This window comes from Pteronotus mesoamericanus, unplaced genomic scaffold, assembly GCF_021234165.1.
Source record: "Pteronotus mesoamericanus isolate MK-2021 breed Mesoamerican mustached bat unplaced genomic scaffold, CSHL_Meso_final contig_52, whole genome shotgun sequence".
Taxonomy (NCBI): domain Eukaryota; kingdom Metazoa; phylum Chordata; class Mammalia; order Chiroptera; family Mormoopidae; genus Pteronotus; species Pteronotus mesoamericanus.
In genome coordinates, this window is record NW_026555189.1 from 6,610,179 (window position 1) to 6,628,596 (window position 18,418).

General features: G+C 38.8%; 1 protein-coding gene across 1 annotated transcript in view; it reads right to left on the reverse strand.

Moving 5' to 3' along the window:
- CNTNAP4 (contactin associated protein family member 4) overlaps positions 1–18,418 on the reverse strand; it is a 230,621-nt gene that overhangs the window by 178,689 nt on the left and 33,514 nt on the right. Inside the window, exon 2 of the mRNA XM_054579166.1 lies at positions 11,658–11,768. Within this exon, the coding sequence (XP_054435141.1) occupies positions 11,658–11,768 (111 nt within the window). The remainder of the gene's footprint in view (positions 1–11,657; positions 11,769–18,418) is intronic.

An 18,418-nucleotide genomic window follows, 5' to 3' on the forward strand; every position in this document is an offset into this window, starting at 1 on the left:
AGGTCAGCTAAGAGAAACTGTTCTCTGTTATGGAATGGTAGACAATTCATAAATTATCTTATAGTTTAATTTCTGAAAGTTCATGTTTTTTAATTCCTTTTTCCTTGAAGTTAACAAATTATCTGCTCAACCACTGCAGAATATTATGTGGACTTAGGAAGCACATTCAGAAACACCCATACATGCCATGGAGGTAGGACTAAAAGTCTTCAATAGGCAAAACACAAAGTCAGAAGTGTGCTTTACATTTTTTTAAATCAAAGTACAGTTGACATAGAATATTATATTAGTTTCAGATGTACAACCAAAATTTACTTTTCTTGAGGAAAGCCTCAAAATTGTATGACCAGTTATGGGTATATTAAAACAACAGTGTTTAGAAATCAAAGAACTGCACCGGGGTGATGGCAATGAAAACAAACCAAACCAAAAAGGAGTATAAGAAAGACTGCAAGCCATGAGTGCACAGAATTTATCATCTTCAGGAAGAAGAAACAGGAGAGAAATAAAAGGTGGTTCTATTAATTTTAAGCCATGGTGATTAAGCTAACCACAAGGGACTAGAAAAGAGGACTAATTACAAACAGAAACGGGTTTGGAGGTGATTTATTTACCTTAAGATATGTTGAGCTTTTAGTGAAGACATCCTGCAGGCGGTGGGAAACCCCGCAGAGAGCTGAGAAAGAAAGGAGATTGCCAGACACCCCCCTCCTCCGGCACGTGCAGAGGGAGGAAGGGTCTGCACGGACCTACTCTTGAGGCCCTGGCGGGGGCGGCTCATTCAAGGAGGGCACGTGTACTGCCAAGGTCAAGGACGAAGCTTGGGAAGAGCCCATATAAACATTCTCATTTTGGCAGAGTCTCTGACCTTGTTTTTCATTTTTATACGGTCAGATAATTTTATATAGTCTATTAAGTCAGTTATATTTTATATGGCCAATTACAGAGTCAACTTGATATGTGCCCCTTTTATTTTCTATTGTTCATATTTATATGTCGATTTTTTAAAGGATCAAAAAAGATAAGAAAAAAATAATAAATAACCTTCAAAACACTCGATGTGATTTTCAGCTAGCTTTCCACTTAAATTATTAGGGATGCAGGCCCTGACACTTCCCACTGAGGGAGAAAATCTGGTGTAAAGTCCTATTTGAGGAGAAGCACAGAGTAGTCCCTATAAAATCACATAGTTTTTCTACATCTTTTTTTTCATGAAATCACATCTACAGAGCAGCCTTCGGAAAGATTAAAGTTAAAAATCAAATAAGATGAATTCATGGAAAAAGATGTTAAATTACAGGACTATTAGATAGATAGGTAACATGTATATGAAGTGATATTAGCGAGGCGGCCAAACAGGAGGTCTCCAGCTCGCAGCCCCCTCAACAACAATTTGCCCGCCATCCATGGACAGGTGTCCCCTGTGGGAGCAATGGGACCCAACGTCAGGTCAGGAGCTGTCCTGCCCACACAGGGAACCACAAGGGGACACTTCAGACTATGCCCCTGGAGGCAGGCCCACCCATTTTGGCCCAAGCTGTGGTCCAAAAGCAGCTCTGCCCACCCAGGGACCAGGCAGGAGGCACACCCATCTGCGTCCCTGTGGCAGACAAGCCGACCTCAGTCCGACTGCAGGTCTTGCAGCGGCCTCAACCCAGCCCCTCAGGGCTGCCATCGGGGAGCAGTTTTGCCAGGAGAGAGGTCAGCCCCTACCCCAGTGCTGGCCCTCTAGCCTTGCGGTGACTGGGGATACAGACGTGGTCCTGTATCCCAGCTCTAGTGCCCCTCTGCTGAAGTCCAGGAGCAGCCCTGCCCACGCGGGGACATGGAGGGAGACACGCCCATCCGCACCCTACTTTGGTCCAGCTGCAGACCCTCAAGTGGCCCTGTGACCTGGCTCCAGCTTCAGCCACAGTCCCAGAGCTGTCCTGCCCATGCAGGGACGTGGCCTGAGTCGCAATCCTCCAGGTCCCTGAAGGCTGGCCTGCTGACCCTGGTTTGCCTATTCATCTTGAAGCAGCCCTGTGGTCCCTCTCCAGCGCCGCTCTGCCTCAGCCTGGGGATAGCCAGCCCCCCACCTGGGACCTGGCAGGAGGCACACGTAATCTTGCCCCCAGACCCAAGCCTGCAGATCTTGGTCCCGGCTCTGGACCCTGCAGCAATCCTGCGATGGGTTCCAGTTCCCCGCCCCGACACAGTCTGGGCCCAATCCTGCCTTCCCAGGGACCTGCCCAGTGATGCTCCTTCAAATGCAGAGACCACAGTGCAAGGGCACACAAAACACCACCAAAGGACACTAATAAACTCACCATCCGCAAAGAAATGAAGGTCTACAAATTGCCTAACAAAGAATTAAAAATAATCATTTTAAAGAAGCACCATAAGATACAAGAGAACAGATACACAAACAAAATCAGGAAAAAAATATGAATAAGATGAGCAGTTTAACACTTCTGAGAAGGCTTATAAGATGTATCTCAGAATTTTCCATCCTGAGGACAAAAGAGGGAAGATTTTATCCATCAGTTTTCACCCTCCACGTGTCAAGGTCAGCCTCACAGGCAGGACAATGAATCTCATACCCCACCATCGAATTTATGATGCCATGGATTCCCTGGGGCAGAGCATCCCTCAGCATCAGGGGAGCCACAGGGCAGGAAGCCGCAGATAAGTGGTACAGCCCAAGATGAGGCCCTTGTCATACCTGTGGGAAGCTGGACTTGGTCCTTACTGCGCCAGCTGGAGAAAGAGGTGGGGCAGAGAGGATGTGCCACTCAAGAAGTGTCTGATAGATTACAGCGCGTCTTTAATTACAGTACTCTCTCATACAAGTGAATGCAAAAGGGACGGCTTTCCACTGCTAGCTCTCTTTACACTTCTGCTCCATGCTCCCCTGGGGAAGATGCTCAGGACGCTTCAGCGCAGTATGGGAGAGGACAGCGCTAAGCCCCGGCTTCCACTGCTTCTGCAGTTATCAACCCAGCCCGCTGCCAGAGCACACGGACAGGGCAGCCGAGAGGGTGCCTTCTCATTCTGCGCCTGAGTCCCTGCACGTGTATGCTAATGTTTTGTTTAGAGTCTTTTGCATTTATATTCATGAGAGAGAATGACTTTTAATTTTCCTTTCTTGTTTGTCCTTGACAAGGTTTGGCATCAAGGTTATGCTGGCCTCATAGAATGAGCTGGGGAGTATTTTGACTTTTTTCCTGTCCTGTGGAAGAAAATATGTAACAATAGAGCTTTATCTTCCTTTAAAGTGTTTGGAAGAATTCACATATGAAGGCATTTTAGCCTGGAGTTTTCTCTGTTGGAGCATGTGAATTATGGATTCACCCTCTTTAACATATAGAGAATATTTAAATTTTCTGTTTTATTTCTTGGGTTCAATTTTGGAGGTCATGTTTTCCAAATAATTTTATTTAATTTTTCACAATTATTAGCAGGAAGTCTGTGAAAATATCCTCATATGTTTGTCTTACTGATTGTTTGTATTGCATATTTCCTATTTTGTTAATTAATGCACTTTTCTTTTTTTGCTCTATTCCTTACTTTTGGTTTCATATACTGTTCTTCTAATTTCTTGAGAAATTGAGAAGTAGGTAGTGGATGGATCATTAATGTTTAGCTTTCCTTTTTTTGGTAATATATGCAATTAGGGCTATTAATTTGGTCTAAGCTGTGGCTTACAATTGTGACCTACAGTATTTTGTTATCATTGAGTGAAAATGTTCTCTAATTTCCATTGAGATTTCTTTTTGAAAAGTATATTAATTAAATTCCACACCTTTCTGGTTTTTTTAATACTTTTAATTATTGATCTAGCTTAATTGTACGTGGGCACTTACTGTGTAGGTTTTAAATCCTTTGATATTTATTGAAATACTGTTTATGACCCAGAGTAAATTTAAGGAAATATTGTAGGTGCACTGGATAAGAATGTATATTCTGGAGTTGCTGGAAGCACAGTTTTACACTGCAACACATTAAAATAAAAATTACATATTTACATATTTTGTCAAATTTATCAACTTGGCTGTTAAAATCTTCTGTACACCCACTGTTTTCTTTCTTTCTTTCTTTCTTTCTTTCTTTCTTTCTTTCTTTCCTTTTCTTTTTCTTTTTGCCTAATTCTTCAAGCTAAAAGGGAGCTATATTAAAAGCCCCTCTCAATGTTTTCTGTTTCAATTATATTATCCACTTCTCCTACTATTTCTGTCCATTTTCTTTATATATTTTGAAGCTCTGTTATTTGGGGCAGAAAAGGTCAGGCTCACTGTATAATATTTCCTTTCTCTCCAGACCCTTTACCCTGAAGGCCTGGCTACCTTGACTGCTCTCAGATGACTTTAAGCTGTTCACACTTTCTAGCCGGTTTATTAGTTTAGAGAAACACAGCCACCTGTTATGAGCTGAATGCCTGTGTCTCCCCCTAGTTCCCATGTTGGTGCTGTAACCCCCAATGCGATGATATTTGGCACTCCTGGAGGTAACGAAGTTAGATGGGGTCTTGAGTGAAGCCCTCACAGTGGGTTCAATGTCCTTGGCAGGAGAGGAAGACGGCGAGCTCTCCCGCCACATGTCTGCACCAGGGCAAGGCCACAGGCACACACAAGCCAGGAGGTGCGCTCTCCCCAGGGAGCACGTCTGCTGACACCCTGATCTTGACTTCCCCACCTCCAGAACTGGGAGAGACAAGTATCTATTCTTTAAGCTACCCATTTGATGGTATTTTGTTACAGAAGCCCAAGCTGACTAAGATACGAACTTTTCTAAAGTAATCGTACAGCCAACCACCTTGCTAAACTCAGTTCCTTGACCATGAGGTAGAACAAAGTCTTAGGTAAAATTTTATCATCCCAAGTTTCCTGGGAGACCAGGCTGTGTGGGGGGATTCACTTGAAATGGCTTGGCTTCTTTGTCCTGCTTCCTCCATTCCCTCCCCATTTTCTCATCGGATCTGTCCCCTAATAGACCACTGGCACCTCAGTCACCAGCCCAGGTGTGTTCTTGGTGACTGAACAAGGACCCAACCTAAGCCACTGTCTGATTACTTAACTCACTGTTTATTTTCACTCTAACTACATGTGACATTTTCCTGCTCAACAATGTGAAAAATATCAGAGACACAGCAAGATATGTAAGTTACATATTGTTGATAATTTTTAATTTTATGAATATATTTTAATTGACCAAATTTGAGCCATTGTAGCAGTTTCAGTAGGGTCATATTTATCATTTGAATTGCTAGATTTTTTAACAGTTAAAGACTTGGAAGGGCATTCTGCCTCAAGGTACTCCCCTTACCTTTCTATTGAATCAATTTCACCCACTCACATGCTTTGAAAATTTCCGTTATTAGAGTTAGAAAGAAAAGACATTGCCTATAGATTACAAATAAAAAGAGTACATTGTCATAGCATTTAGAAATCCTCAAAATCAACCCCATACTTTCATAGGAAAGGGAAAAAAAAAGAGAGAGGAAATGTCATTTCCCCAAGGCCACCCACAGTTTAGTATTGTGATCTAGTTTTCTTGATTCTAAAACCAGCATTTTTTTAATCACTATAAATTACTTAGGATTGGCTATTTGGCAGATTCACTTATATTGTATCCGCAGGTAGGTTCAGAGCTAACGAACATGTGCTACAGGGCAGGCAAGGGTGACGAAGGGTAAGAAGGAGGGTCTACCAAGATTAGAAGAGGGTGGGACATATCCTTAAGGCAGGGGGCCCAGAAGAGCGCGTAGCATCCAGAGTAAGGGGAGAACCAAACGTTAGGTGGACAGTCATCTCTCTGTTAAACCAAATGAATTGACAGAAGTGATTCTCTATTAATCTCACAAGTGACAGCAAACTCTCCTCTGCTTTAATGAATAGAGGATATAAGCGTATTGAGAAATAAGATGTAAATCTTCACTTATTTTTATTTTACCTTCTCAAGGCTGGGACACAAAATGTAATCTAGAAGCACAAGCGACACACCACTGACCATAAAATTGATCTGCTACTTCATTCTCCACACCTTTACCAAAACGCTAGTAAGTTTTTTTTAACTTCACAAACCAATTTCCAATTACTAAAGAAGTCAAAATATTTTCAAAAAACCATCACCTCACCCTAATTCACAGACTTTGACTAAGTGTACATAAGAACATTTTTTCTTTCCTTCAAGCTAGTAATGAACATATAAAATATAACTATAAATCTTTGACCCTGCTTTGCTTTATAATTAACCAGGAATAAATCAACTCTTCCTACCAGAGTTATGCGTGGAAGCCTGAATTCCCTGAGATTACCTTCGTATAAATTAGTGTATGTATCTAGTCCTGTGAGGTTCACTAAAATGGGGTTAATTGGCAGGTCACACTTCGAAACTGTTTAACACTCTCTTGGGACTGTGCTTTTGCAATTCTTGTGACCACACCACAGCGCTGGGATCATTTTCAACAAGGCCAATAGCATTGCAGTACTTTCTTTATGCTGTCAATAGAAAATTAGGGAATTACAACACAGAAGTTCAATGCTTTTCCCCTCCTTAAATGAGTAAGAAGTAGCAGGGATTTAAACCTAGGAATGCTGAATTGATTCCAGATATGCCTAACACCAAAGTGTTTGTTCTTCATCTCAAATTTTATGACCCACAGGAAGGTGTACAAAAGAGAGCGAGCGCAGGTTGGCTGAGGTTCGAGTGTGCTGGGGAAGTGTGCATGTTCTGCGACTATAGGGATGACGTTCAGGGAACTGGGTCTTCAGCAATTTGGTCAGATTTAAGAGCTCTCATCTCAATTTTAAGAACTGTATACCTGCTAGTCGCAGAGGCCAGTTAGGCCACAGGGAGGAAAAAGTAGGCAGAGCTATGGAAGCCACGTGCCACAGCCTGAATCAGCACTGCGGGGGGGGGGGGGGGACCCTTGCAAGTCAAGTAATTTTCGAGGTGACAAGGGCTTGCTCATCACATCGGTCCCTGAGTGTGGCGCGGACGCAGTTGATAGAGAAGCAGAGAAACTGCCTGTTTCTCCAACAAACGCGCATGTGCAGGCCTTCCCCGAAGCGGGAAAGCTGTACACTCCTCGGGCAGTGCGGCGGCCCGCCCTCGGCTGGACCTGGGGACCTCTCAGGCGCATTTCAGACCCACGTCCACGGCGCCGATGGGACTCCAGTTACTTCGGCCTAAGTTCTTTTCAGTCCTGTACAAAATTAATCTCTTATTCTTCTCCCCATTAAGAAAGTATTGGCTACTACATATATTGTTATCAACTTTTAAATGTAATAATTATAAAAGATTCCATGCAATTCGTTTAACAGCGAGAAACATTTACCTCATCTGTCTGAGTAAGCACTGACATGCATCATGCATACCTTGGGGATTTATCTTTGGGATTTTAATTTAAGCATAAAAGCTATATAAAAGCAAGCACAATGATTTAGGGCAGTTAGAATCGCCAAATAATTCTTCATAGAATGTTATAATTATTCTCATTAGAAGTACACCTGAGAATGGGAGTTCTCTCTGTCACTAATTTCGCTACAGATAGATGTTTGATTTTAACAGCAGATCCTATATGCCTGGGAAAGCATTGTTTTATAAGCATTTAAAATAGAAGGGCTTACTTGTCATCTTAAAAAAAATAGATAAATAGGAAATATCTCAATCTTTCACAACAGATGAGAGAAAACAGGCATAGCTCAGAAATATCGCAGGTGCAGGTCCAGACCCCCACAATAAAGTGGGGTATCTGAACAAAGCAAGTCATCATCCTTTGGCTGTTGGAGGGTCTTGCCTTCAGTTTGTAGAAAACACAACATCTGTGAAATACAATAAAGTGAAGTATGCCTGCACTTGTCAGTTATGGAAGTAGTCTGTTATGTACTTAAATACATGAACATATACTTGTATATGTTTATATTAACATATATAAATATTTTGTTTTTGCTGTGTACAATAATCTTATTTACTACTTTATCATTTTACTTGCATATACAAGTACAGCAGTTTGCAATAACCTGTTTCCAAGGTTTCCAAGGACATGGAAATAAAAACTTCCACCGGATTACATTGCAAACTCAGTAACAGTTCCATATACATGGCTCCTTTCAATTCTGTCCTAAGAACACACTTGGGCTACCAAATGGTACACTAGAACCTGTCTGAACTCTATATCAACAATAGTAAAAATTTGAGTTGCCCATTACAATTCCAACGATACTGAAACTGCAACAATGGAAATATTATAGAAAGGCAGAGGGAGATTTTATTTCATTATAGAGCCAGGATTAGCAATGATTGTTCTTTGTGTTGTTTACAGTTAAATTTGGATTATAGTTCTCTGAGCTATGAAATCTGCCAGGTTCAAACTGAGATGCATCTTCCCAGTGCAAAGGAAAAATGAAAAGGAGTTATTTACTCAATGGTTCTTATACCCCTTTCTGAGGGCTGCTAACAAAGTATTGCTAACTGGGTAGCTTAAAAGAACAGAATTTTTTTCTCTTACAGTTTTGGAAGCTAGAAGTCCAAAATCAGGGTATCAGCAGCTTTGTGCTCTCTCAGTAGGCCATAGAGAGAGGAATCCTTCCTTGCTTCTTCCTTGCTTCAGGTAGCTGCTGACAATACACGACCTTTCTTTGTAGTTACTCGTTCCAGTTTCGGCTTCTGTCTTCACCCAGCCTTCCATCTGTCTTTTCTGGCTCTGTGTGTCTCCACTCTCCTGATAAGGCCTTATTTGGAGTCCACTCTAATCCAATACAAGCTTAACTTATATCTGCAAAGACCCTATGTCCCTGTAAGATCACACTCATTGGTATAGAGGTTAAGATTTGAATGTATCCTTTGGAGGACTCAATTCAACCCCCAATGACACTCACGTTAAAAATTTTAATTAATATACTTCAAAAAAAGATTAATTGTGCTTCTTCCCTGTCGGCAGAAATGGAAACATTAGCCTTTTCTGATCTCCGTCCCCTGTTAGAGGGCCTAGTCATTCTCACGGTTCTTGTCTCATGGTTCTTGTCTCACAGATGGAAAGCAGTGGCTTGTGGAACTTGATTTCTCACTTCTTGCCTGTCAATCTTTGGCTCTAAGTTTTCCAGATTCCACAGGAAAGTGGTCACCCTACCTGTCTTCCTAGGACACTGGGACCTTCATTTGCTGACTTAGTTTATTTATACATCACCTGCTGATAGCCTGATCTAAATACTACAAGGAACATTGCCATACTAGAAATAATAGATAGCCTTCAATAAATCACTCAAAATCTGACATTCCTTAGTGAGTGCTTCATGTAATTAAGAGGGAAAAAAAGAAAAACTAAATGAAAAAGAAAAATGTAATCAAGTAGGTTGACAACCAGCAAAAGATAATTAAAATGATCCTGTTTTGTTTCTGTTTCATTAACATGCAAATGAGATTCATGAAGTTTGAATTGTGTTTCACCAAGAGCCATAGAAACGAATTAGGAATGAAAATGAATCCCACTGATGGAGGTTTCTGATGAGTATATGAATTAATGAAAAATGTAATTTTATACAATTCATAACTTATATATACTTTTTTTGTGATTTACTGAATCTCAACAAATGAAATAAAGGTAAATAGTTAAATTAAATTTTGTAACTCTTTCCAAGGGCCAAATCCTATGAAAGCTTTTATTACTCCAATGGCGTGATGGCAAACATTAAACTCTGCTTTACTTCGAAAGCGAGCACAAGAAGGGCCTCCTCCTACGAGCAGTGCTGTGATGGCAGCTTTCCTACCCGGGGGCCAATGGTGCGGGTCAGGACTGGCCCTCGGAGGCTTCAGGAGACCCACTCGCCTGTGGTCAATAGGGATCCAGAATTGAAAACAGGGGGTTGGAGTGCAGTGTGACCAACAACTCTCACTACAGGGCAAATAAAAGTAACCGACAAGCATTATTGACACAAACATAGTCAAGGCCCCCCAAATTCCTTGTTTGAAACAAGGATCTCAGTGATGACTTCTGCTGATCAGACACATGTTATATCAATTATACACAATAAAAAAGAAACACACATAAATAACTGCCTCAAATAACATGAGATAAAATTTTAAAATAAATTAAAAATCATGTTAAATTGTTAGATTTTTATAATGTGTACCAGATGGCAAAACACAGACAGACATACACACCCATGCACACATGATCTATTTGTTATGTCCAATGTTGGTGTACTCAAACATTAAACAAGAGAATCAAGGATAACATCAAGGAGTAAAATTAGAAGTGACTGACATATGCAATGCTAGAAGGGCATAATAAATGAGGAAATTGCAGTTTTCATAACATAAGATGTCAGTGTCTATTGCTTCATGGCTGTTAAAAATGTTTTCTGTGTTAGCATTGCCATAGAGTATGTGCACAGGTGGTTTTGCCTTAGCATATTACAAAAAGGGGCCACAATAATGTTCTGTCCCTCAGTGCACAGCTTTGAAATTCTCTGTTATTTCCATAGCAAGTTGCCATTTAGTTCTCTGCACTTTCCTTTAAATGTGTTCAAGCCATCAAACACAACCTAAGAATCAACAATATGAACTGAGTATCCAGAAAGGAGTATGAAAGTTGCTTAAGTTCCCGTTCCTCAACAGGAGAGCAAACCATGTCATCCATGTTGAGAATGCAACACACTGAGAGATTATTATTTTTAACTAACTAGCAACTTTTAAAATTACTTCTGCACGCCCTTGCCGATGTGGCTCAGTGGTTTGGGTGCCAGACTGAAAACCAAAGAGTCGCCAGTGTGATTCCCAGTCAGGGCACATGCTTGGGTTGCAGGCCAGGTTCCCAGTAGGAGGCAAACGAGAGGCAACCACACATTGATGTTTCTCTCCCTCACTTTCTCCTTCCCTTCCTCTCTCTCTAATAACAAATAAATAAAATATTTTTAAAAAAATAAAATAAAATTACTTTTTTTGGAAAACTTCCTTGCATCTTGAAAGGGAGGGCCAATGAAATTTTCATGGTGACTGTATACATAATGATTGTATACAGCTGTTCATTGACTTACACTAGGGTTACTTCCCACTAAATCCATAGTAAGTTGAAAATAAGTCAAAGATGCATTTAATATCCTTAACCTACTGAGCACCGTAACTTAGCCTCACCTACTTTAAATGTGCTCAGAATGCAATATCCACAAACCCTGGAATCACAGCACACTGTAGAGTACTGGTTGTTAAGCTAGTGATCATGTGCCTGACCAGGAGCCACACCTCGCTGCTGCTGCCCAGCACCACGGGAGAGCAGGGTGACACATAATCGCTAGTGTGGGAAATAATCGATATGTATAATCGATATGCTTTCATACATCATAAAGTCAAAAATATCCTAAGCCAAACCATCAGAAATCAGGGACCATCTGCATTGTTGTAAAAAAAAGTTTATTTTATAGGATACATAAAAGAGCTTGCCAGATTGAAGGAATTCAGCTCTTTAGGTGCTGAAATGATCACACAGGACTTTTAAATAAGATGCACCCCTCTGCCATTCCAAAACTAAACCTATACATCCCATGAGTTTCCACCATTTGCTTATTTAGAAACTTACTTCCTTTTACAGTATATCACTTACAATGATTTTATTAAAAGAGAATGAAAAATTAATGAAATTCATCATGAACCAATCAGAGGGAAAAAAGCAGACTTACCATCTCTTCGATTAAGCCTCGCAAATCCAGGGCCGTGGCTGCTAGAGAGCTCGGAGGAACTGCTGAATGACGCCTGGGACAGAGCAGACACCAGAGGCTCATCGCAATCATCTGCCAAGAGGAACAACACCCACTTGGATTAGGATGGTGCTGACAATGCCCCTGGCTTCAACAGATAAGAGAAACAAACAAAACAAAACAAGAAAAACTAGGCTCTCTCACAGTATGCCCATTGCTTATATGCAGTCTTCTTCAGTAGGTCTATTACATTCAATAACAAAAGAAAAACAATTTAAAGACAAGAGAATGTGAAGAAAGAAGGCAAACCTCATAGAAGTGAAAAAATAATATATCTCCAAGTAGAAAAGTTTTACTTAAACAAGAAATAAAAATACCTAATTAGTATAAAAATTTATAAATAAGGATATAAGGAAAAAATTATAAATTTAACTATATTAAGAGCTTATGGTGGCTAAAACTTATAGAAAGTGAAGAAAAATATATCAGCACATTGAAAATTATTGCACAACAGTATATGATTTATATTCCAAATTAAGGAAAACAAAATAAAATAAAAACAAAAACTACCTTTAAATTACTTAGAAAATCCATTATAAAAAATGGCAAAAAAAGCACAAGCCAAGACCAGGGAGTTTACCCATATAAACTGATGTTCAAACGCATTAGTAAAAAGGAGCATAAATCAATACTACAGTTAGGTACTATTTTACAGATGGTAGATTAGCAAGGTTTCAGAAGTCTAACACCACCAGATTATCAAGACAATGTGGGTCAAGAAAAGCTCCAATGTATTACTCGTGGGATTGCAAATTTGAGGTACTACTTCTAAAAAACAATGTGTCCAGGGCCTCCTGGAGAGAGCGTGCCTGCGCTGAGCTCTCAAGGCGCTCGACTCCTTCCTCCAAAATGCAATACAAATACTCGTATTGTCTCTACTCCGTGAAAATAAAAGGGTTGGGAAGCATTGACCTAGTGACACTCTTGCATTTGTCCACCAGGAGACATGTGCAATTTCTAGCAACATTGTTCATTACAGCAAAAAATTGTTAGCAATTCAAACAGCCAAATACCAAAGAGCAGATCAATAAATCATAGCTCTTTTTATAATCATATACAACAGTAAAAAGAAACACACCAACATACAAAAAAAAATTGTATCTTAGAAACAAAACTTTTAGTGAAATCAAGTTATACTAGTCCATATAACATGTTTCATAGTTATGAGAATCTTAAAAAAAAAACTAGCAAATCTAAGTAATGTTTTTGAGACACACATGATATTTTTTTAACTGTCAAAGAGACTTGGGGTGGTGAACAAACAATACAATATACAGATGACATATTATTGACCTGTATACTTGAAATGTATATCATTTTATTAATCAACATCACCCCAATAAATTCAATAAAAATATTAAAATTTTAAAAAATACGTAAATGACAAGCATGAAGTTTAGCATACTGGTTAATTCTGAAAGAAGGCAATAATATGTATATATCAAATATATATAAATATATAGAAAAGTATATACTACATCCATTATCAATCTTTTTATGTGTGTCACATATAAAATTTAAAAATAAGGCACAAAGAGAGCGGAAAGGTATAAAAACAGTCTCATGTTGACCATGATATCCATACATGTTTATTTGATTTCCACTAATTTCTAATTCCATGAAAAGTATTTATTTTTTATTTTATACAGTTATGAATTTGTTGCCATTGTTGCTCTAACCAGAAAAATATTTCTTTCATATTTGGCATGTAACACATAGTAGTCATTAAAAATCATATAGGGTTACTATCCCAATTTTAATTAATAATAAACAATTTAATTTAAACTAATCTAAAAATTCTCTAGATCATTCTCAAATTTTTTACAAAGTTTATTCTGCTTGAACATAGTTTTTAACAATCTCTAGCAGTTTTACTAAGTAAATATTCAAATTACAATATTTTTCTACAGTCCTGCTATTTGAAATGTTTTTCTTTAAAGCTAAATGTCTAAAGTATAATTGATAAGTAAAAATTGACTAACTTAACATTATAATGCCTTTCACAAGAATTTGCCTAAGACAGCATTTTCTTTTAAAGTTCACTTTTTCTTCTTTCACACCTTAAATTTTTTAGCTCACTCTACACAGACTTCATAACTGGCCCACAGTTCTTGCACACCAATAATCGGCTTAAATACTGACACTGTCAACCTAGTTTCCATAATTCAAGTATTAAGGAGCATAAACATTAAAAGACATACAATTTATGAAGTACTGAAGGAAGTTCTCATTGTGACCAATCACAAGCAACAACCAAATGCTTCATGTGGAAACTATAACCTGTGTGTTTGCATGTACAAACGAGTGCATTGTCTATGGATGCAGGGAAGGTATGCGCATTTGTATGTTTAGTAGAAATACAGTCATTCTTGAATATTATCAGTATTCAGGTGAGAGTGAGAAAAAAAAAGAGGGGTATTTCACTGAAATTCACAGTCAATTATGTAGAAATAAATGTTTTGGATATAAATGCCTCTAGTGCAATCAGTCGCTTTAAAAGGCATATATTATTTATTGCTCATTTGTTTTGACATTATAAGATTAAATACTGTTCTATTTTTAGCTAAAATGGAATTAAAATAAAGATGGGGTGCTTATTCTATTTTTGAGGAGAGGAATATGTGATAAGGGACATGGAAGGAAGGCTGGTCAGGTGCCGCTGATGTTTGGTAAGGCTCCAGTTGTTGGGTGAGAGATGTTACATGGCACTGTTATTCTTTACCATGAGCATATACACCCCCTCCCAATCTGTTGTATGTTTATTTGACAAAATACTTTTGAATTTTTCTTATATAAAACAATAACTAGCATACTAGAACACATTCAGTGAGCACTCTGTGCTAAGAATAACCATTTCACACATAGTACTTTACAAATCCTCTTTTAGGTACTAGTATTATTTTCACGTGACAGATGAGGTAACTGAGACACAGAGTTTGGTTAATTTGTTTGTCTCACTGTCATGGGACCATGATATTTACAAACTGTATTGGGGTCCAGAATCCAGTATAAGAACAGCACAACCATGATGACTATTTCTGTAGGTTTGGAGTGCAGGAATTTCATCAGATGCCATAACAACATGAGTAAAATCTCTCTCAAGAAGTTGTGTCCTCCCATGCCAGCTTTGCCAAGCTATCTGTTTATTACCAATTTGATCTTCAATAGTCTTGACACCAGCAAGGGGGGTCTCAGACAGCAATAATGATTCTGGTGTAAATAAAAAGAACAGTTCCCTGTAGACATTAATGAAATGAAATTCTGAAATGTCAGTCGCCTGTGAATTTTGTTCCAGAAAACTAGTTTGCTCACGCTGCACCAGTAAATGCAGCAAAATGTAGGCTGTGGTCATGCAAAGCTGAAAACCACAGCTGGGGGTGATTTTGCACCACCCCCCGCCCCACTCCCCGCCAGGGGAATTGAGCAATTTCTAGAGACATTTTTACCATCACAACTTGGAGGTACCACTGGAATCTAGGGGGTGGAAGCCATGGATGCCACTAAACATCTTACAGCGCACAGGGCAGCATGCCGTGACAAAAAATTATCCAGCCCCAAATATCAGTAGTGTGGCAGCTGAGAGACTCTATTCTACATGCTGGTAAAAACAACCCAGTGAACTAGTCTTCTGAACTAATCTCTCAGCTAGAACTCTCAGCTTCCTCTCAAGTTTCAGTAATTAGCTCTAATTTACAGCTTTTCAGAGTGCCTCTAATCATTACTCACAGTGCATAAATATATAGGCATTTAAGTAAGGAGCTTTTCAAATCTGAAAAAACACATTATTTCTGTTCAAAATATAATTGTATTGTTTTTTAATTAAGTACTATGTCAGATCATTATCACTTCACCAGGGACATACATACATACATATATTACATATAGAATAGTATATATGTATTACATTATGTATATTTATATATGTACAATATTTGTATCTGTATTAAAATTATACATACATAATACATATATACATGAATATATATTATAATATACACACATTAAAATATACATATGTATGTGTATATTATTATGAATATATGTACCTATATAATGTGTACATAAGCTGAGCCTGTATAAATGTTAAGTTGGCTACCAAATCATAAGTGTAAATGATGGCATACATTTATTGTATGGTATCCTTATATAAATATATATGAACATATTTATATATGTATGTCATATACACATAAATGCATTACTAATATATATGATTATATGTATACATATGAATGCATTTCACCTATGTGAAATATACATATACACTATAATTGCACACAAAATTTTGTATGAATGTATGTGTATGTAAATATTGCTATATTTACATGTCATATGTACATTGATATACATGTACTTACATGTGTGATTATATATTACATGTATATAATATAATAATTATTACCTTATATACTATATATACTCTTACTACATGTTATGTACATAATATACAGAATGCCACATATTATACATATACATAATACACAACATATGTTATATATACAACATAAAGTGTTCCATGTATGTGATTTACATAATGTAAATATACAATGTACAATTACTGCCACCTTTGTGCACGCCCCTACCAGTCTCTGAAGGGCTGTCCACTACAAAAGCCGCCAAGCAAGCGGGACCGGGGCCACACGCCGAGTGGAGAGGTTGCTCCTGGGCCCTCCGCGTCTGCCGCCGCGTCCTGAACGGATGAGCAGCTCAGGCTGTGGCCCTTACTCACCCCCAGTCCTCTGCCGGTGGGACAGCCGGCTCCCCTCTCTCCCAAGCCGTGCGTGTTACCAGCACGTGCTTGCCGCCTGCGCCCTCCGTAGAGGCCCGAGGCCCCAGCTCCCAGCTCCCCTCCGCTATCTTTTGATACTAGAAGGAAGGTTTCTAACTTGCAGGAGCAAGATGGAAATTCTTTGCTGCCCTCTCCAACTTTTAGGATAGGCCTCTGGGAGACTGGGGACTTCCTCTCTACCAGGGTTGCTTCCTGTACCCCCACCACCTCCACATGGTAAAGACTGGTCTGCCAACCCCCAGCAAGAGAGCTCCGGCCGCACCCCGCTTCCCAAAAAGGGGACTGAGGGGCGCAGAAGGCCTTTCCCGCAGGCTTCCGGCCGCCGCAGCGCAGGCTGGGGCTCAGCTGCGCTCGTGGCCCACCCCTTGCCCACCTGCGCAGCTGCCCCAATTCAGAGCAGAACCAGGTGGAGCTTGATAACCCTAAATAAGAAAACGAACTTTGACAGAAAGAAACGAAGGCACATTCTAAGCAAAAGGAGCACAGAAGAGCATGAAGACTCCATCACTAGTGAAATTTAACAATACAGCCATCAAGGGGGAAGGCTTGTACAATTCAAAATGGTAGCAGGGAATGTCGGATTAATCAATGATTTTTTTCTATTAGGGGAAGAAATGAACATCGCTCTTACTACTCTATGCTTTTCAAAATCATATTACTTTTTATTCAGTGTTTTCACAGTGACATTAGAATTTCCATATTAACCTTGATATAGTTGGAAATGTGAAACTATAGTTTTTAGTCTTTTTGTAAAAAAAAATCTATAAACTCACTGATTACATATGGAGAGTTTCATTGAATTCTGATAGAATATTCATATTCTTAGAGGAAAAAACACCTAATTTGTGCTGAGGCATTTTCATACACACACACAACTTACAGCTTTCAGGTCAATATCTCAGGAAACTCACCGTTTACTCTTCACGTAAGAGAAAAACCATTGCCATTAAAAAGACAATGATAAAGCAGAGCTCTGGAAAATTGCATATGTGAAAAACTTCAAAAGCCTTTTATAAATAAAGATGCAAGCTATACTGAAAGTATTTTAATATAGCTCAATCAAATGTAATTTAATTTTATTTTACAAAGGGCTTTAATGCATGATTCTCAAGTAAAAGCGGTTCAGTTTTTAATAAAAGTAATTCAATTTTCTTAATCTCTGTGTAATACTACCTGCACTAAAATAATGGGTACATATTATTGGCTGGCTTACATTCTCAGTACTGTACCCATATTAACTCATTTGATCCTGACAAATATTCTATACCATTTGATGCCATTAACCCCATTGGACAATCAAAGAGAAAGAGACACAATGGTTAAATAATTTACCTAAGGACACAGAGCTCCTATTCTAAGCCAATACATTGTTGAAACAAGTACTAGGCATCTAAAATAAACTTTACGAAAAAAAGAGCTGATTTTCAGTAGCATTCAGCTTAGTTGCCAATGAGTAAAAATATCCTCTGTTTTTTGGAAGACCTGCCATAATCACTTGCATGCCTGCTAATGAACGACGTTTCTCACAGAAATATTCGTTGGAGGACAGGACAGGACAGGGTACATAACAAACAATGCTTAAAATCTTTAAACATTCCATACACTAAAAATAGGGCTGGGGCCATTAACAGGGAGCTTTGGAAGTGTTAGAATTTCAGTCTACTCAGAAAACAAACAAAATTTATTTAGACCAAATAATCCAAATATTCCATGGACAGATTCGAGATTAAGGAATGGCATTCCCTCCAAAAAATATATTTCCTTGAACAAAATATTTTATTCCAGTCTATATTATTAAAATCATCATCTAGTTGAAATTGGAAATGATCAGCTAAGAAAGTATGGGATTATGCTAACAAATATCAAAAATATTGTGTACAAGGTAACATTTTAT